Raw genomic sequence first — 19733 nt, 5'->3', positions numbered from 1 at the left:
CTCACCAGAAAGAGTTCATTTTGCTAAATCCTGTGCTTACTCTGATCTACTCATCGGCGTGCTACTTGAAGAGCAGGTCATTGGCGGGAGAGGGGGACAGGCCGGGCGCCTTCGATTTCACGGTCTTTTAAAAGCTTTTATGTGTTCTTCACTCCACATCCAAGCACCCCCAGCCTTGCCTTCTGGACATGTGAGTGGCGCCTGGCCGGATCCGACGGAACAGGCATGGCCTCTGACACTTCACTATGTAAGAAAAACGCCTGACTTCTCCACAGGGTGACTCCTCACATCCGTATATGTGGCCTGCAGAAGCGGGCGGAGGGGACACCTAGGGGCTCGGTCAGCTGAGCATCCGACTTCGGCTCAGATCACGATCTCGTGGTTCGTGGGTTCGAGCCCCGCGTCGGGCTCTGTGCTGACAGCTCAGAGCCTGGAGCTGCTTCGGATTCTGTGTCTCCCTCTCTCTCTGCCCTTCCTCCGCTCATGCTTTGTCTCTCTCTCTCTCAAATAAATAAACATAAAAAAAAAATTAGAAGAGTGGTCCCATGCACAGAAAAGGCTTTCCCAAGCACGGTGCTGGAAAACGGTGTTTATGGCTGCCCAAGGAGGCGGATGTTTCCAGGCCAAGCATGGGAAGAAAGGAAGGGCATGGAGGGGTCTTGGAGGTCTGGGGGGGGAGGGGAGCCTTCCTGTAGCCACCCTACACTCTGGCTCCTACTAGTTAAGAACACAGACATCCCTGCAGCAGAAGGTCGTGGTTGAGCCCTGCGAGCAGCCCCACGACAGAGGTGAGTAGCTCTGTGTTTCTAGAGGACTCACGGCAAGTGCAGAACGGGCAAGCCCTTGCGGCTGGTCCAGCAAAGTTCAGAATCAGGAATCAGAAGCACAGGGCAGAAGCTAATGGATCACGGAGAGCATGGACCCTGAGGACGTCTTAGTGCATCCCGTTGTCCTGGGAAAGCCAGCATCTAGCAACGCGCTCAGTGCGGACCCTCCGCCTCTCCCTTTCACTCAGTCAGTCCCAAGGGGAAACCTTTGGAAAGAGCGAGCTTCCGGGCATCTTCACCATCAGGTGCAAAGAGGAAAAGGCAAAATCTCGGCCACAGGGAAGTCTGCCTGAGCCGCCCTACGTAGGAGACCAGAGTGTGCTGGACGCACCCAACACTCGGTGGACAGGAACGGGAGAGGCTGAGGTTTGCTACGCGAGTGCTTACCTCCTTGAGCTCATTTGTGTCTTACTTTTCCCCAAACGGAAGTTAAAAGACCACGTTTGCATGAAGGTCATGGAAAGTCGTTTGTTGGGTTTTTGCGTTTTGTTCGAGCGAGAGCCCAACGGGAGCCACCCATTACCCCCCCCACCCCCCCCACACAGAGTATAGAATTTCTAGAGCTGACGCCCTACGTATCTGGACTGCATTCCAATCCTGGCCCAACGTTAATGGCCAGTGGCGATTCTCAGACTCAAATGCAAACTGGTCTCTTCCTCTCTGCCCTTCTTGGCTTCAAGACCTAACGTCACCAGATATGACGCACTGAAGACAAGGGACATGGACCCACCACGTATTTTCTTCACAAACTAGAAAATGCATAGAAGATGATACAAAATACACACACCGTATCTGTCTTAGCTTTTGTCCCCAAGGAAACAGATTCTCCAAAGAGCAATTTGAAAAATAAAAGTCACCGGCTCTGCCAAGTATGAACATTTATATCAACGCACGATTTCTGTGCTCCACTCATACTGTCTCTTGATACACGCACACACACGCCATCTGTGGTTATAGCTGGACATGTTCCGTTCACACTCATAAAGTGAAGCCTATGAGGAAAACGGAGATATCACAGTAGGTTCATCGCACTGAGAGAGAAGATAAAATCTACAACCCAACAATTTCCCAAAATGTCCTACTGTGCAGTAGATTTCCAGTTGCTTAAATAAGGCCAAGTCCTTGACTTTCTGCGGGTCTGCAGTCTCTTTATGTACATCCAGATGTATAGAACATGTAAATGTCCTTATCACGTGGAGATGACCCTTCTTCCGGGCTAATGTGCAGCAATCTTTGTCCCCGGCAGGTTTGAATCATCCTGTTTCTCCCGTGAAAAAAGATAAAGGATTTGGTTAGTTTGCAAAATGACTGGATAAATTTTGTTAAGAATAGCAGTAACTCAAAAAGAACTCAATGATAACACGCACAGCAACAAACTTTTTCAATGAAATTCTTGCTGCAAACATCCGCAAGCATGAATTCTAAGGGCTGGGAGGTGCTTAATTAAACAAAACAACACTAAGCAGTCCTATTTTTTTTTTTTAAATGTTTAATGTTTATTTTTGAGTGAGAGAGAGAGAAACAGAGTGGGTGCGGGGGAGGGGCAGAGAGAGACGGAGACACAGAATCCGAAGCAGCTCTAGGCTCTGAGCTGTCAGCACAAGGAAAACTGGATCCTGTCTCAATGGGCTTCTCTGCAGAACCTTCCAGTTAGCCAGAAAATATTTTATTCTGAGGTCTAATAAAAGCTAAAGTGTGAGGTGTCCCCCCGACACCTGTCCTAATATCCTCTTCCATGGGCTAAAACCATGGAGAAGGCGCCTACAAAGACGGACAGTTAAGTCATACGGCTATGACTTAGCTCTAGAGCGCAGTGTTCAACCTGTGCGTGTGTCTCATCCATGGAAGACCATTCGCTCCCCAAAGAAATACCTTCCTGCATGGAGAGTCACCCCTGATCACTGAGTGCTGAAAACACCGATCTTTGGTCCGCCCTGTGTGCAAAATGACGAAGACAAGACTAAAATGTTGGGACGCCTGGGTGGCCCCGTCAGTTAAGTGTCCAACTGTTGATTTCAGCTCAGGTCATGATCTCAGGAATCAAGCCCCACGTCGGGCTCTACACTGGCGGCTCGGACCCTACTTGGCATTCTCCTGCTCTCTGCCTCTACTCTACACTCGTGTGCGGGCTCTCTCGCTCTCTCGCTCGCTCTCTCTCTCTCTCCCCCCTCCCTCTCTTTCACTCTCTCGGAATAAATAAATGAAGTTCAAAAAAAATAGGAAAATCAAGAAAAGTCAACAAGTAGATGTATCACTGGCAATATTTGGCTTCTCTTCCTGCACGTGATTTTTCTTGCCTGGATTTCATGAGAAGCAAAGCCTGATTTAAGTGGCGTACAGAAGCAGGGTCCCCCCAGAACTGGGAGTCACTGGAAGATCTTTATCCCCTTGTAAAACATCCTTCAAAACCATAAACTCAGCGATTCCACAGACATAAAGTCCTAGACCTCACAGGTTCCAAGAGATGACAGACTCAAACCCAATCATTTCAGCGTCACACGGAGCTTAGCCAATTCCATTCGAGGGGTTTACTTGTTATGACCACTTTTTAGTGAAAAGGGATGTAGAAAAACACCCTTTTGAAAACATGTGGTAGGTATTACGGGGTAGGTGGTGTGGACCTCTGGGCTTCCAGAACTAGAGAATGCAGGGATTTTTACAGAAGTAGGCGTGTCTCTCGAAGTTCAGGCACACATACCTTGCAGGGCTCGTACTCAGACGTACGGATTCTGTCCTTCAGCTCTGTCTGGCGAGAAGGGTGTGGGACACAATGCTGTCCCTGAGCCACCTTGAATAACCCTGAGTAACATGCCCGAAGCAAGGAGGCTGGCTAAACAATCAGATGCTTGGAAGGGCTGTGTCACCCTCTGCTCCCCATTGCTGAAAATAAAGACATACCTTCCACGTGTGGATTCGCGTCCTCAGAAATTCTTGAAGACTTCCAAGTCCTTGGGTGACACGGCTGGGGCCGTGTTCCAATCATTGTCGGGATACGCCTCGAAGTTGGAGGTATCGCCCTCGCCGCACAGCTTGGGCACGATGGGCGGCTGTAGGGCCCACGCAAGACACAAAGGCACAGTTAGAAAGGAGCGCGATGCCCCTGATGGGACATGTGTCCCCACGTCTACGGCTCTACGTAAAAATGGAGAGGAGGGGCGCCTGGGTGGCTTAGTCGGTTGAGCGTCCGACTTTCGCTTAGGTCATGATCTCATGGTTCGTGGGTTCGAGCCTCGCCGTCGGGCTCTGTGCTGACTGCCAGCTCAGAGCCTGGAGCCTGTTTCAGTCTGTGACTCCCTCTCTCTCTGACCCTCCCCTGCTCACGCTGTCTCTCTCTCTCTCCCCTAGAAATAAATAAAACATTAAAAAAAAAAAAAAGAAGACTGACATGGATCTAAGAAGCCAGCATGGTAGAAAGGCCTACACGTCTCTCATCCTTTGAACACAATTATTAGATAACTATCAAGTCATTCTAGGGGCACCTGGGTGGCTTAGTCGGTTAAGCGTTTGGCTTTCGCTCAGGTCATGATCTCGCGGTTCGTGGGTTCGAGCCCCGCGTCGGGCTCTGTGCTGACTGCCAGCTCAGAGCCTGGAGCCTGTTTCAGTCTGTGACTCCCTCTCTCTCTGACCCTCCCCTGCTCACGCTGTCTCTCTTTCTCTCCCCTAGAAATAAATAAAACATTAAAAAAATTTTTTTTAAAAAATGGAGAGGAACACAAAACAAATGTTAAGAAAAGCACAGAAAACCCAAGGCGTCTTTCCCTAGTTTACGAACATGGAAGCTTCAAATCTACAATCCCGCGCCATCCACCAGCCGTGCAGTGTGAGGCACGAAGAGACATAACTCACTGCCCACCACTTGCTTCTTGAAGTCTAGACCGGAGAATCACCCAGAGACTTTGGATTCTGAGGTCCAGTGGCCCAAGTATGGAAAACCCCAGAAAGAGGTCAAGGGGAGCAGGCTCAAAGTTTTAGTATCTCCGATGCCAAGCCTCATTTAAATGATAAAACGAGGTCACTGGCATCGGGTAAGAGGTCAGCCCAGGTTTGCTGCAGAGGGACGGTGAGTAGATATTTCTAGTTTTGTGGGCTGGAGAGGCTCTGTTGTGACCACTCAGCTCTGCCACTACGGGGCAAGTAGCCTCGGACAAACTGTGAATGAATGGCTGTGGCCGTGTACTAATAAAACTTTATTTATAAAAATAAACAAGGGGCAGGGGCACCCAAGTGGCTCAGTAGGTTAAGTGTCTGACTCTTCATCTCAGCTCAGGTCATGATCTCACAGTTTGTGGATTCAAGCCCTACTTCGGGCTCTGAGCTGACCAGGCAGAGCCTGCTTGGGATTTTCTCTCTCTCTCTCTCTCTGCCCATCCCCCATGCTCTCTCTCTCTCTGTCTCCTTTTTCTCTCTCTCAAAATATATAAATCAGCATGAAAATTTTTTAAAAAATAAGCAAGGGCCTTAGGAGGAAATACAGCAAGAGTACCATTCAGCAATGACAATGCACACGTTCTGACATCTACTTGGTTTTTGAACGAAAGAGTATTACTTACTGAATTGAAAAAAATAAGTCAGTTAATACAATAAAATACTTAAAAGGTAAAAGCAGCCCATTGAGACATCGGTGGTCTGGGCTGAATGTTAAGATTCTGGGTTGGGGGCCAAGCATTAGCATATTTGAGATCTCACCATTGAGTCTAACAAGTGCAAGGTTGAGAACGTCGCTATTAAGAAGTGGTGTCAAAAATATATTCAGTTTAGCGGGGGGCGCATGGATGGCTCAGGAGGTTAAGCATCAGACTTTTGGTTTCAGCACAGGTCATCATCTGATGGTTTGTGGGTTCAAGCCCCACACTGGGCTCCGTGCTGACAGGGCAAAGCCTGCTTGGGATTCTCTCTCTCTCTGCCCCTCTCCCTCTCCCTCTCTCCATCTCTCTCAAAAATAAATAACTAAACTTAAAAAAATGTGAAAAAAATACATTCAGTTTAAGGTTGCCTGTGGGGCTCAGTCAGTTAAGCATGTGACTTCAGTTCAGGTCGTGATCTCACAGTTGGTGAGTTCAAGGGCTGCTTTGGGCTGTCCGACACCCCCCCCCCGCCCCGGCCTTCTCCCTCTTGCCCTCTCCGTCTCTCTCAAAAATAAATATTAAATATATACACGTAATTATTTAACTTTATTTATTATTTAGTAGTTACTTTAATGATTCAAAATATTTAATTAATAATATATAGACACAAATATGTATAGTAACTTCAAAGAATGTTCTAGAGAATATTCCTCAATACTCTACTGCCATCACTACGATATATCCATATATGCAGGACAAACACCTGATGTGTTATGCCGTTTGCCATTCCCCAATAGACATCGGTCGGATGGGACTCATCTTGCTCATAGTTCCCATGAGAGGCGGACTTAGGCCTCAAAAAATCCGATTATAAAAACTGGGGTCTCAACCCATTACCTCTCGGTGTCTCTTTAGCGCTAAGACTTCCCCCAACACAGATGTTGGCGTTAATGACTTGAGACGCTCTGCCGTATTATACACATTAAATATGTATCAGTCACAAATAAATGAGTCACAGAGTCCGGCTGTGCCCCTTGTCGAGAACAAGTAAGGGATGCCGAGCGCACAGCCACCCGCTTACGTATGTTGTACCTTCAGCTTCCTCTGCGGGACGGCCTCCCAGTCCACAGTCCGGAACCAGCGGTGTCTTTTCACGTCCTCTGCCCCGTTCTTCAGAAGAAATGAACACCATCAGCAGACAGAATGTTGACAGGACAGGAAAGGAAATATTCCAGAAAAGGTCTACTGGACTTAGACTAGCACGTGCACAGACACACACACACACACAAAGTTTGCTATGTTCTGAGTAACTGTCCCTAGAGAAACACATGAATTCTGTGATACAGGAAGAAGCCAATGGATGTGAATATAACATTTAGCCTGTGAAATGGTTTAAAGTTTAAACTTCATATTTTTAACCTTTTCAATTTTTTATCCTCAAAAACCAAAGCTCTCGATTAGTGTATCTATGCAAGGAAAGGCTCAGATGAAAACCTCCGAGCACCTGTGTCTGAGCTCTGTGCATCCTGCCCTGCAAATTAAACTTCTCCAAGTAGACTGGCTCACCTGTGCAGGGGCAAAGGTACTTAGCAAAGAGCAGAGGCTACCCAGCCTTGTCTACCTCGATTTGGATGCTATACACCGGGGATGCAAGTGACAAATGCATCGTACATTTTAACGGTCACCAGAGCTTCGTCTGATTGGAAGCCAACACACAGAAGTTAAAGCAGATCAGCGTGAAGCCTGAGCTAATGCTCACACCCCAAAGACATTCTAGCACACACAATATGCTGCATTACATTTTCAGCAAAATGCCCACATTCAAGAATTATCTTCTTCGCTCCTTACATGAAACAAACACAAGTATCGTATCGTTATGTCATACGCCTGAAACTAACTGTGTTATGTCAATTATACCTCACAGGGGAGCAGCCTCCTTGAAAAAACAAAGGCAGTATCCGCCCCCCCCCCCCCCCCCCCCCCCCCCAATACATGTAACAGATCAAAGTGATGACGTCAAATTATAGGAACTGGAAAAAACAGAAAATACAATTNCCCCCCGCCCAATACATGTAACAGATCAAAGTGATGACGTCAAATTATAGGAACTGGAAAAAACAGAAAATACAATTTATGGGTTTGGGGGTCTTTATTTGGGTGGGGGAAATCTTCCCCAGATCCCATGATCCCGGTCGAATCCCGAGATGAATATCTGACAAATTCCAGTAGAGCTGAATTCTACAAACTAACTGGGAAGTCTTCAAACTATCAAGATCCTCAGAAGCACAGAAAGCCTGAGAAGGCGCCACGGTCAAGAAAAACCAAAGGAGACGTCACGATGAAACGCAACGTAGGGCACCGGATGTGGTTCTTCAACAGAAAGAAGACGTTAGAGGAGACTGAACAACCTCAAATGAAGTTCGGACTTTGGCTACTCACGTCAGACATGGCGCACCAGGGTAAGATGTTCAGAATGAGGGAAACTAGGCGTGGGTGGATGGACGCTCTCGGCACTATCTTTTTCAGTTTTTCTCCAAATCTAAAATTCTTCTGAAAACCAAAACTGTTTTTTTTAGAAAATCAGGGTGCAGAAGGGCAGCGAGAGCTTCTGACCCTGGAAGACCCCATCACTACGACCCCGTGGCTGCGGCATCCGACCACCACGTGACATTGCCTGGGTCTTGGTTGCTCAAGTTACAGTCACGGGCGTTGGCCTCTTATAGGTAACTCCGTCCACAATCCCTTTACAGCACTGCTAATCGGGCAATGTAAAGACATCGTACAGCGAGCAATTCCACGCAGGTGCGGTCTGGAAGCCTACCTGTGAATCTGTCATACGGTTTTCACACTACTTGTCATGAAATGGCAGTAAGAGTGGATGGGTAAGTAATCTGTTCCATGGATGTGTTCCCTGCACCAGTAACATCCCGTAAGTGAACAGTGAAGACCCCCTTGGGACATATTAGCCGGTGTCCATGAATAACGTGAAGGACAAATGAGACCTCCGTTGTGGACTGAATTGTGCCCTACACGGAAGAGATACGTTGAAGTCCTAACCCTCGTACCTGTAAGTGTGACTGTTTGGAAATAGGTCTTGGCAGATGTAAACAAGTTAAGACGAGGTCATTAGGGTGGCCCTAAATCCAATGACAGGTGTCCCTATAAAAGACAGAAAGAAGAGGAGAGACACAAACACAGAGCAGAAGTCACATGAAGACAGAGGCAGAGATGGAAGGGACGTGGCCAGAAGCCCAGGGACACTGGAGCCCCAGAAGCTGTTAGATGCAAGAAGGACCCTCCCCTGGAGCCTGAGGAGGGAGCCCAGCCCTACTCTGCCTGGATCTCAGTGGTCCTGCCCCGCCTGGATTTCCAACTTCTGGTCCTTTGTTGCATCCCCCACAGGACAAAAATACACCCACATAAACAGAGGGTCCCGAGAGCTTGCTGGAGACCAAGCCTCACACAAGGGTCTACTGTGTCCTCCAGATCACAGCAGACAAGGCCAGTGCACTGGCCCATGTTTAAGTCCCTTCATGGACACCCAGAACTAGAAAGAGCTAAGAAGACGTTCACAGATTGTCTTAGGTTTGGTGACACCATAACACAACCAAAACATGCGTATAAGACACCATACCATTTATGCAACAACAATCCCTTAAGCGTATTCCCTTCCACGTGAAAATGTGGAAATCACACACGATGTCTACCTCAAATGATTAATCTGCACACAAATGTACACACACATGTCTATCTCGCCATCCACAACAGCCAAAAGGTGGAAACAACCCCAATGCCCATCAATAGATGAATGGGGAAAGAGAACGGGGTCCATCCATGAATAGAGTATTATTCGGCCATAAAAGGAACAAAGCACCAACCCCTGCTACCCCCTGGATGGGCCCTGACGACATGATGCTCAGTGAGAGAAGCCAGACACAAAAGGTCACTTACGGTGTCATTCATTTACATGAAAGCCCAGAACGGGGGAATCCACACAGACAAGAGATAGATTAGTGGTTACCAAGGGCGGGAGAGACAGACGGATCAGATAACAACAGCAGAAGCGTATGGTTTCTTTTTGAGATGAAGGAAATTTCTTTAACACTGACTGTGGGGATGCTTGCATAACTCTGCAGATGTATGAGAAGCTACCAGACTGTTTGCTTTCAATGGGTCAGTTGCGCTGTATTTCACTCCTATGTCAGAAACGCTATTCGAACAGCAGAAATAAACCAGCCAAATACCGACATCTTTGAGATCATGGCTGAGTCATTTACTCGTCTGGAGGGAAGACGGGATGGAGTGTTGACCCAGATGGATTTTGTACAGCCAGACACCCGGATTTGAAACGTGGCCAATAATCAAACACGAATACCATGCCTTTGTTCCCATATATAGAGATGTATAGAAAGGAGTGGAGAAGGTAACGCGTATGGAAACAAACACTGACCTTCATGTTTCCGAGCCGTCTCGTTCTGTCAACGACAAGCAATTTCTTAATGAGGTCTCTATATGGGGGAAAGAGACAAAAAATATGCACATCGTGATACGGAGCGAGGCAAGTACAGTAACAATACTATCTGCCCACCGCAGTATGCATGTGGACAGAGGATTGGTCTTCATTGAGCCTCAACGTTTCCTAGCACTTGTTTCGTAACCGATCGTCAGTTTCCTCGTCACGTGTGCAGAGCTGGGTTGGGTGCACGGAGGTACAGGGCTAAGGGGAAATGCTGATTAAATCACTGTGCAGGCTGCTGGGGGGGGGCGGGGGATGCAAACCGGTGCCGCTGCTCTGGAAAGCAGTGTGGACGTTGCTTAAAAAAAATTAAAAACAGAACTAGCCTACGACCCAGCAACAGTACTACCAGGTATTCATCCAAGGGATACCGGAGTGCTGATTCAGAGGGGCACACGCACCCCAGCGTTTATAGCAGCGTTATCGACAATAGCCGCAGTATGGAAAGAGCCCAGATGTCCATCAATGGATGAAGGGATAAAGAAGACGTGGTTTATATACACAGTGGAATATTACTCGGCGATGACAAAGAATGAAATCTTGCCATTTGCAACAACATGGGTGGAACAATAAGGTATTGTGCTAAGTAGAATAAGTCAGTCAGAGAAAGGCAGATATCATAGGTTTTCACTCCTATATGGAATTTAAGAAACAAGACAGATGACCATACAGGAAGGGAAGGGAAAATAAGAGAGGAGAGAGGGAGGCAAACCAGAAGAGATTCTTAAATACAGAGAATAAACTGTATTTAAGGGGAAGGGAAATGGGTGAGGGAATGGACTAAATGGGTCATGGGCATTAAGGAGGGCACTTGTTAGGATGAGCAATGGATGTCATATGTAAGTGATGGATCAGTAAATTGTATTCCCGAAATCATTAGTATACTGTATGTTAACTAACTTGGATTTAAATTATGAAAAAATCATAATAAATTTAAAAAACATTTAAAAGGTGTGCAGAAAATGAGCTTTTTAATAGAACATGTGAAAAAATATATATTGAAAGCCCCCCACCCCCACCCCAGGCCAATCAAAAGACCCACTGCCCAGATTAAAAAACTCCACGACGCTGCCTTCGGTGACTAAGCTTTCCTGATGGGGCTTATGTCCCAGGCTCAGAAGCACACAGCCAGACTCACGCCACGTCCCAGACTCCACGCCCGGCTGGGAAGGCTGAGATCCCAAGACCCGTGGTGATAAATGTGAAGGTCCAGGGTCCCGGGGTCTCTGGGTGCCTCGCGGCTGGCTGTGAATCACCAAACATCACGCTTGTAAAACAATCTCCTATCAATGTCTGTTTTCTTCTCTTTTACTATTTAAAAGTCTACTGGCCCTATGAGTACAAATATTTAAAGCTATCTACACCTGGGTTACAAATAAATGAAGTTTTACTTAAAATATAAAATCAAGCCCTAACAAAACTGTACAGGCCCGAAAGCAAAGCGTATAGAAGGAAAGGAACCGTCCAAACATGTCCACTCACATCGCTCGATTCACAGTGGCTGAAATTCTAAATCTCATCCACTACCCTGCCTGGCTTGTCGCTAGATATTCATGCTACCAAGTTGGCACCAAGCCCCAAAGCTAGCGTGTGTTTCCTTTTCAACCATATAAGTTCCTACAAGGAATCTCAATGTCAATCCACAGAGACGTGTGTCCAGGCAAGAAGGTGACATGGTCAAATTCTGGCTGAGATGGTGAAAACCAACAGAAGACCCTGAGAAATCGGGAGTCAAAATCCTACCGTCATGGCGCCCAACGGCATGATCTGGATACCCAACAACTCCTTGGGGTCCTGCCTCTCAGCGAACTCGTTAAGATTTAGCCAATGATGGGGCGCCTGGGTGGCTTAGTCGGTTGAGCGTCCGACTTTCGCTTAGGTCATGATCTCGCGGTTTGTGGGTTCTAGCTCCTCTTTTGGCTCTGTGCTGACTGCCATCTCAGAGCCTGGAGCCTTTTTCAGAGTCTGTATCTCCCTCTCTCTCTGACCCTCCCCTGCTCACGCTGTCTCTCTCTATCCTAGAAATAAATAAAAATATTAAAAAAAAAAAAAAAAAAAGATTTAGCCAATGCTGTGAAGAAGCGAACTTTTGCTCAACCACCATGAACAGTTTTCAACTGAGCCGAGATTTCAGGTTCCTGCTCAGGAGAAGCCCCTACGTTGGGGACACAGCGGTCCCAGGGTGGGAAGGAAGAGCCTAGGGCTGCCAACATGAGGAAAATTCTAGACCAGAGGATGACAGAGAGCCACTACGGGTTCTCTCTTCAAAATAAAGTAGGAAAGAAGACAGGGAGGAAGATGATGCCAGACTTGGACTTGAGCTTCTGTTTGTCGTATTTCCTTCTTTTCCGTGAACATTGGAAGGTTACTCAGTATCTGACTGAGCTGAGCCCTTCACATCAATGACGGAAGCAATGACCTATATTTTATGCATCCTCCCTTCTCTGGGGAAATTTCTGTTGGAAGAGGTGAAGTCATTCCTTGGACGAGTCCAAGGAGGTTCTGAATAGACTAAGACCTTCAAGGGGTCTACACGAAGGGCTGATTTTGAGAATGGAAGAGACCGTCCACAATTATTTTCCCTTAAAGAACCTCACCGAGAGGAGCATGGAAGCCACACCTGTACCATGGAGTGGGTTCCACCCAAGTGCATCCCGGCCAATGTGGTGGATGTTCACAGCCCCTGGATTCACCCAGAATTCCAATGGCCTACGGTGAGCATCCACCAGTAGGTCTGCCAATGGGTGTGAGTAGATTTCATTCCAATCAAACCACGGTAGATTGTTGGCACAGACATACCTCAATTTTTTACCAAGTCCATTTGACCTAAGGGCCCTCACCTGATGGGATTTGGACCACGGGAGGGAAATTCTACACAATATTTTTCATGTCTTTCTAGAGAAAATAAGCCTTCTTGCATGCTTTATCTTTCTTGGCATCTCAGTACCTTAGTATTCACGGGACAGGGTGTTGCCCTTCCGGAGGATTATTTTCAAACGGAACTTCTTTTTCTTGCTAGTCTTTTAAAACCTGTCTAGAGGGGCACCTGGGTGGCTCAGTCGGTTCGTCTGACTTCAGCTCAGGTCATAATGTCACAGTTTGTGGGTTCAAGCCCCGCGTCAGGCTCTGTGCTGACAGCTCGGAGCCTGGAGCTGCTTCCGATTCTGTGTCTCCCTCTCTCTCTGCCCCTCCCCTGCTCACGCTCTGCCTGTCTGTGTCTCAAAAACAAACGTTAAAAAAAAAATTTCTTACACTTTTAAAAACTTTAGTTTTCCGCACGCCCGCCACAAAGTTAATGAAATGCATACCCGAGGTTACGAACACTGAACCCGTAGAAAAGTTCTTGAAGCTGGTGTTCATCACTCTAAATTTCAGCATGAAGGAAAGCATTTAAGAAATAAAATAACTGAAGCAGGACAAAAAAAGACGAACGCTGCTAAAGCCATCAACGCTTCCGCCAACCGTAAAATTAGCTAAAGGAGGAGGAGGTGGGCGGGGGTGGGAAGACCTTCTCGTCAAAGACCCAAGTGGCCCTCTCACTAAATGTGATTAACGAATGCCTTCACGGGCTGCTTGTAGAAATCACTTCCTTCAAAAGGCATAAAATCGGACCAAGATCATGAAAAGGTGAAGTATCGTTATACGAGAATAATGACCACCTTTTCCCCTTCTTGTGGGAACAGATGAGTGACCCAAAGAGTTGCGTCACGGCTCACTCGTAAAGCAAGATGCTACCCTGCAAAGTCTTATGTGCTTTCAAACTAAACACCCCGCCCCCTCCACCCCCACCATGAGGAAGGAACACTCTTTACTTACTTGACACTGAAATCCAAATGTCTGGGGAAGTCTATTTTGCCTGCAAGAATTTTTTGATAAATGCCAAATGGGTTGTCATCAAAAAACGGAGGAAACCTGTAAGAAAAATAAACATCTATTTTTAGCGGAGAGCAAGAATGGAAAAAATCCATGCCTCCTAACGATTTCCGCTCAACACAGGCAGAACACAATTTGTTTCACGTTGGGGTCCTGCCTTGCACGTGGGGGACGCCAGAATCTAGGGAGACACTGAGCATGGCTGGTTCTTTTTTTTTTTTTTTTATGTTTTATTTATTTCTAGGAGAGAGAGAGAGACAGCGTGAGCAGGGGAGGGTCAGCGAGGGACTGAAAGACTCTGAAACAGGCTCCAGGCTCTGAGCTGGCAGTCAGCACAGAGCCTGACGCGGGGCTCGAACCCACGAACCACGAGATCATGACCTAAGCGAACGTCGGACGCTCAACCGACTAAGCCACCCAGGCGTCCCTGAGCATGGCTGGTTGTAAGAGCAGAGGAATGGCCAGCCTGGAGGAGGAGGCAATGACCGTTAGAGCATGTGACTGACTGTAGTGGCTGCGTCTCTGGCATGAAAAATGTCACCCCATCATGGGGCGCCTGGATGGCTCAGTTGGTTAGCGTCTGACTTTGGCTCGGGTCATGATCTCATGGTTCGTAAATTTGAGCCTGTTTCAGATTGTCTCCCCCTCTTTCTCTGCCCCTCCCTTGCTCACGCTCTGTCTCTCTGTCTCTTCATACAAACGCCACCAGGTGGCACATAGTAGGTGTTCTGAATGGGCCAAACGGAAGGGGATGGATTATATTCTCTCCTACTTTATTTTATTTCTATTTTTATTTTTTGGTTCAGGAGTCTACACCTTCACAACAGCCAGTATCTGAATCTCTATAGTAGAGAAATTCTGTAGGTCATACTTAGGGAACGGGGGGAGATCGAGGCTGATTCCTAACTTGTACCAAGATCTAGTAAACTACAGCCAGCAGCCTGTTTTTGTCAATAAAGTTTTATTGGCAACCCGGCTGGGCTCATTTACTTAAAGATCGTTGTCTACAGCACAGTTATCAGAAGTAACATAGAAAGCAACAGATATATGTTCTCTAGGGGGCGCCTGCGTGGCTCAATCGGTTAAGCATCCGACTTCGGCTCAGGTCATAATCTCACAGTTCATGGGTTCAAACCCGACGTCGGGCTCTGTGCTGACAGCTCAGAGCCTGGAGCTGCTTCGGATTCTGTGTCTCCCTCTCTCTATCAAAAATAAATCATCAACATTAAAAAGAACTTTTTAAATTTATAAAAATAGAAAGCACCAGATGTATCTTCTCTAATCTCTTGAAATAGAAAAAAACTCTGAAATAAGGTAAATAAATATAGTTAAAACCTCAAAGAGCAAGAAGAATCCAAGAAAATCCAAAAGTCAATCAAAAAATATATGCCAGATACCTACCTTCATGCCCCAAGGCACAAGTTGTACTTTGGATATTAGCTCTTAGTTCCCAAAGCTAAGTAAGACCCTCAGCGCAAAAGTGTAACCACTAATTGGATTCTTTAGAAGTGGAACTTCTAATTAAGTGAAACGAGCAGTGGAAATAACTTATAAAACGGAGCTTTCAAAGGATATCCTGATGGAAGTTGGCAACTTTCAAAAGGCAAAATTAATTTTCCTGTTGAGTCCAAATTAACTTCTGACATTAAAAAAAAAAAAAGAAAAAAAACCTGAGGGGCACTTGGATGGCTCACTCAGTTAAGCGTCCGACTTCGGCTCAGGTCATGATCTTGCAGTTCACGGGTTCGAGCCCCGTGTCGGGCTCTGTGCTGACAGCTAGGAGCCCGGAGCCTGCATTGGATTCCTTGTCTCCCTCTCTCTGTGCCCCTCCCCCACTCACGCTCTGTCTCTGTCAAAAATAAATATTAAAAAATAATTTAAAAGTCTTAAAAATTTTAAGAAGGAAAAAAGAAAACAAAACAGAGTATAGTTGGTGGAATGGTGGTCTCCAAAAAGACACAGCCACCTTCTTACTCTGACAATCTGTGAATATGAGATTATTTGGAGAAAGAATCTTTGAAAATGTGAGCAGGTGAAGGATCTGAGATGAGCTCATCCCGGACGAGGGGGGCGCTAAATCCAACGACACGTGTCCTTGTAAGAGAGGAGGAGACGCAGACGCAGAGGAGAAGCCGCGTGAAGACGGAGGCAGAGACGGGGGGACGCGGCCGCGAGCCCGGGGACCCTGGGGCCCCAGGAGCTGGGAGAGGCGGGAAGGACCCTCCCCCGCGGCCTCAGGAGGGGGCACAGCCCCGCCCCCGCCGGATCTCAGCCTTCTGGTCTCCGGGAGTGAGAAATGATAAATTCCCATTACAAGCCGCCATGCTCTTAGCACTCTGTCTTGGCAGCTACTGATAGACAGAATAGGCCTCTGCGCGTATGTTACAGGGAAATAGGAAATGGAAACAATAAAGAACGGAACAGAAAGTACAAAAAGGGAAACCGATGGGAAAGTTGAGGGAGAAGAGGTAGGTGAGGAGGGCAAGTGGAAGACACTGAATACAGGCGAACGTGTAGCCGTAGGGGATGAAGGCGTAAAATAGCGTTTTTTGTTAAGTGACGTTTCAGGTCCTCAGGAGAACACTCTGACACGAGCAGAGGCTCTGGGTCGAGCCGGCAACGGCCGTATCTCAGAGCGGCTGGTTGTTAAAGTGTCGTAACTACCACTACTTTGACCGCTGCCGCTTCTAGAGTTATGAGCTAGCGCGTGCTGAGAACCCGCCCAGACCAGGCTCGGGGGAAGGTCTACGTACACGCAGATACCCGGCTGGTCCTCGCCATCCGACCACGCCTTCAAGTTAACAGCTCCTCAATCAACTATCCCTCATCCGCCAGATGCTCTGTCTAACCAGGTCTGGGGGAGTCTCAGTGCTTTCTTGGGTGAGGACACTGAGCCGTACGAGTTCGCCGGGGAAATGCGCACGGTTGGAAATGGCCCATTCAACACCAGGAGAAAGCGTGTCACTCACACCCACCATTTATGGACGGCATGAAACTAAGTGTTCAGGACCACGTCACCGGGAAGGTATGTCAGCAGTCGTTTCACAAGTGGAAAAAAATCATAACCAACGAGCACTAGCAGATCTTGCCCGAAGGAAGGAGACGCAGAGAGGATGTGGATCTGAGCGCGAGCCTGCTCGACGCCCGTGGAACGCGCCCTCAGAAAGCCCTCAAGTTTCCATCTTTAATGCAACAGCATGTTTCTGGCTCTGAAACGAGCCCTGAAGGCTTGTTCTGTGGAACCGGGCATTGTAATGAACGTGTACTAATCTTCGGTCCCAGCGCCGTGTAGACGGAGCCTGCTGCTGGGCACAAAGGAAGGTCAAGAGTTTCCTCTCCCGACTCCCCGCCAAGTTCAGCGCTTTTTCCATCGTCTCTGACTGATGCGTTTTCCATGTCCGTTCTCGCCACCCACACCTTCCAGTAGAAATGGCTGTCCAGAAACGGGCGCCATCACTCTGCTAACGTCGTGGCCCCATCGCCCTCTTAGAAAACCACAGGGGCGCTGGCCTTGGAAAGGGGATGCTTTGGACGTGGGTTCGAGGAAAGAGTTTTTCAAAAAGCAAAGAGTTTTTGCGGTGAAGACAGAAAGGGGAGGCGCGACCAGCTCACCGTTCTTTTGACTTCTTCCTCAAAGACGCGGCACTTGCGTAGAACGCATAAAATGTGCGTCCTTCAGAAGAAAGGTCAAAGGCCACGAGCTGGGCTGTGCCGTGGCTGGGGTGGCCATGATGGGGTCCCAGGGAACCCAGGGGCTCCTCAAGACTCTTTGACAAGGTTTGTGATGGCCTTTTTTCCAACGGGAGATCTGCATGTGGATGCATTTTTTTTTTCATACAACTCTGGTGACCTGGTTGGTGTGCGTGTGGGGGTTGGGGTGCGGGGGGAGGGAAATAGCTCCAGCTCCTGCCAGGGAAATACATCGTGGGCAAGACAGGGAGAAGCTGGAGGCGACAATGAGGAAATTCGGAACTGGCCCAGGGGCGCCCGGGGGGCTCAGTCGGTTGAGCATCCGACTTCGGCTCAGGTCATGATCTCGCGGTTCGTGGGTTCGAGCCCCGCGTCGGGCTCTGTGCTGACAGCTCCGACCCTGGAGCCTGTTTCGGATTCTGTGTCTCCCCCCTCTCTCTCTGGCCCTCCGCCATTTACTCTCTCTTTCTCTCTCAAGAAGAAATAAAAAATAAAAATACACTGTCAATGATATTCTATTTTAATAATGGAAACTTTCTATTTTCTAATATCTTAATACAACATATTCTAATATTTGAATGGATTATGTCCTAATATTTTAACCATCCCAAAAATTATTTTTAGATAATAATCCTAATATATTCAAATACGTCCTCGTATTCTATCCTATTTTTTTATTTTATTCTATTTAATTCTGATAATTTTCTTATGATCTAAAAATTTTCCAAAATTGTATTTGCTAATAATATTTCCCACCATTATATTCTCTATGTAGAACGTATGCTAACAGAATGTACCGAGTAATACAAAGGAAACGTTATTCATGACCCGCATTTATTAAGCACTGGATGCCAAGGTTCGTTTATCGTTAAGCAATGCTGACCTCTAGTGGTCAATCATATTAAGGAAGATTCTGTGCTGCAGGTGGGCTGGGGGAATCTGATGGATTCGGGCGTATAAATATTCACGACCACTGTAGCTTCTTGACGGAAGAACCCTATGTGTGATTCATATTGACCTTCTGGTCTCCCTGGAACTTCACCGGCTGGGTGTCTATTAAGAAATTCGGTTCTGTGTGATTTGCTAGAGACGTCTGAGTGAAGAGTAATGGAAAATACAGAAGACCAGGTAGATGATAGACAGATGGATGATGGATAATTGATGGATGGATGGATGGATGGATAGATATGATGGATGGATAGATAGATATGATGGATAGATGATGGATGGATGGATGGATGGATGGATGGATGGATGGAGAGAGAGATAGGTATGATGGATGGATGGATGGATGGATGGATGGATGGATGGATGGATGGATGGATGAATTGATGGATGGATGGATAAATCGATGGATCGACGGAGAGATACATAGATATGATGGATGGGTGGATAGACAGACAGATGGACAGAAAGTATGGATGGACAGGTAGACAGACAGACAGGCAGAAAGACAGGTAGGTAGGCAGATAGAAGATAGACATAGCTGGGTAGATGATGGATGGATGAATGGATGGAGAGATAGATATGATGGATGGATGGATGGATGGATCAATGGATCTATGGAGAGATAGATATGATAGACAGATAAATGGATAGATAGATAGATAGATAGATAGATAGATAGATAGACAGATAGATAGACAGACAAACAGACGTACAGAAAGTCTGGATAGACGACAGGTAGACAGACAGGCAGAAAGACAGATAGGTAGGCAGATAGAAGATAGATATAGCTAGGTAGATGATGGATGGATGGATGAATGGATGGCGAGAGAGATAGATATGATGGATGGATGGATGGATGGATCAATGGATCTATGGAGAGATAGATAGATATGATAGATGGATAAATGGATAGATAGATAGACAGACAGATGTACAGAAAGTCTGGATAGACAGGTAGACAGACAGGCAGAAAGACAGGTAGGTAGGCAGACAGAAGACAGACATAGATGGAGAGATGGATAGATAGATGGATTGACGGATGGACAGACAAAGAGAGAGGCAGGTAGATATAGACAAGTTGATTAAATACACAGGGTAGACAAACAGAATGGACAAATAGATATACAGATAGATGTACAAGTGAAAACAGATGACAGACACATGATAGATAAAAGATCATAAATATCTGGGTAGACAGTTGATAAATACAGAGATAACAGACACACAAATACAGGCTTTCACAGATTCCACCCTGGCCACACCCTCAGTGCAGAAATACGCCTGTTTCCATCATTTTTCTCAACCGAAGGGGAA

The 19733-nt window shown here is 46.9% G+C and overlaps 1 protein-coding gene across 2 annotated transcripts in view; it reads right to left on the bottom strand.

Annotated features, from left to right (window-relative positions):
• Positions 1 to 486: 486 nt before the first annotated feature.
• PRKX (protein kinase X-linked) overlaps positions 487 to 19733 on the bottom strand; it is a 76576-nt gene continuing 57329 nt past the window's right edge. Inside the window, exons 5-9 of one of the 2 annotated variants that reach the window (XM_039245308.1) lie at positions 13725 to 13820; positions 9843 to 9900; positions 6485 to 6562; positions 3726 to 3874; positions 487 to 2091 (exon numbers count right to left, since the gene is read on the bottom strand). In XM_039245308.1, the coding sequence (XP_039101239.1) occupies positions 3749 to 3874; positions 6485 to 6562; positions 9843 to 9900; positions 13725 to 13820 (358 nt within the window). In that variant the 3' untranslated portion in view covers positions 487 to 2091; positions 3726 to 3748. The remainder of the gene's footprint in view (positions 2092 to 3725; positions 3875 to 6484; positions 6563 to 9842; positions 9901 to 13724; positions 13821 to 19733) is intronic. The other variant, XM_039245307.1, reaches the window with a different exon arrangement.

Source organism: Hyaena hyaena, unplaced genomic scaffold, assembly GCF_003009895.1.
Source record: "Hyaena hyaena isolate Hyena2069 unplaced genomic scaffold, ASM300989v1 scaffold_259, whole genome shotgun sequence".
NCBI classification, from domain to species: Eukaryota; Metazoa; Chordata; class Mammalia; order Carnivora; family Hyaenidae; genus Hyaena; species Hyaena hyaena.
The sequence above is the reverse complement of the archived record's forward strand: the minus strand, read 5'-3'. Positions and strand labels throughout refer to the sequence as shown.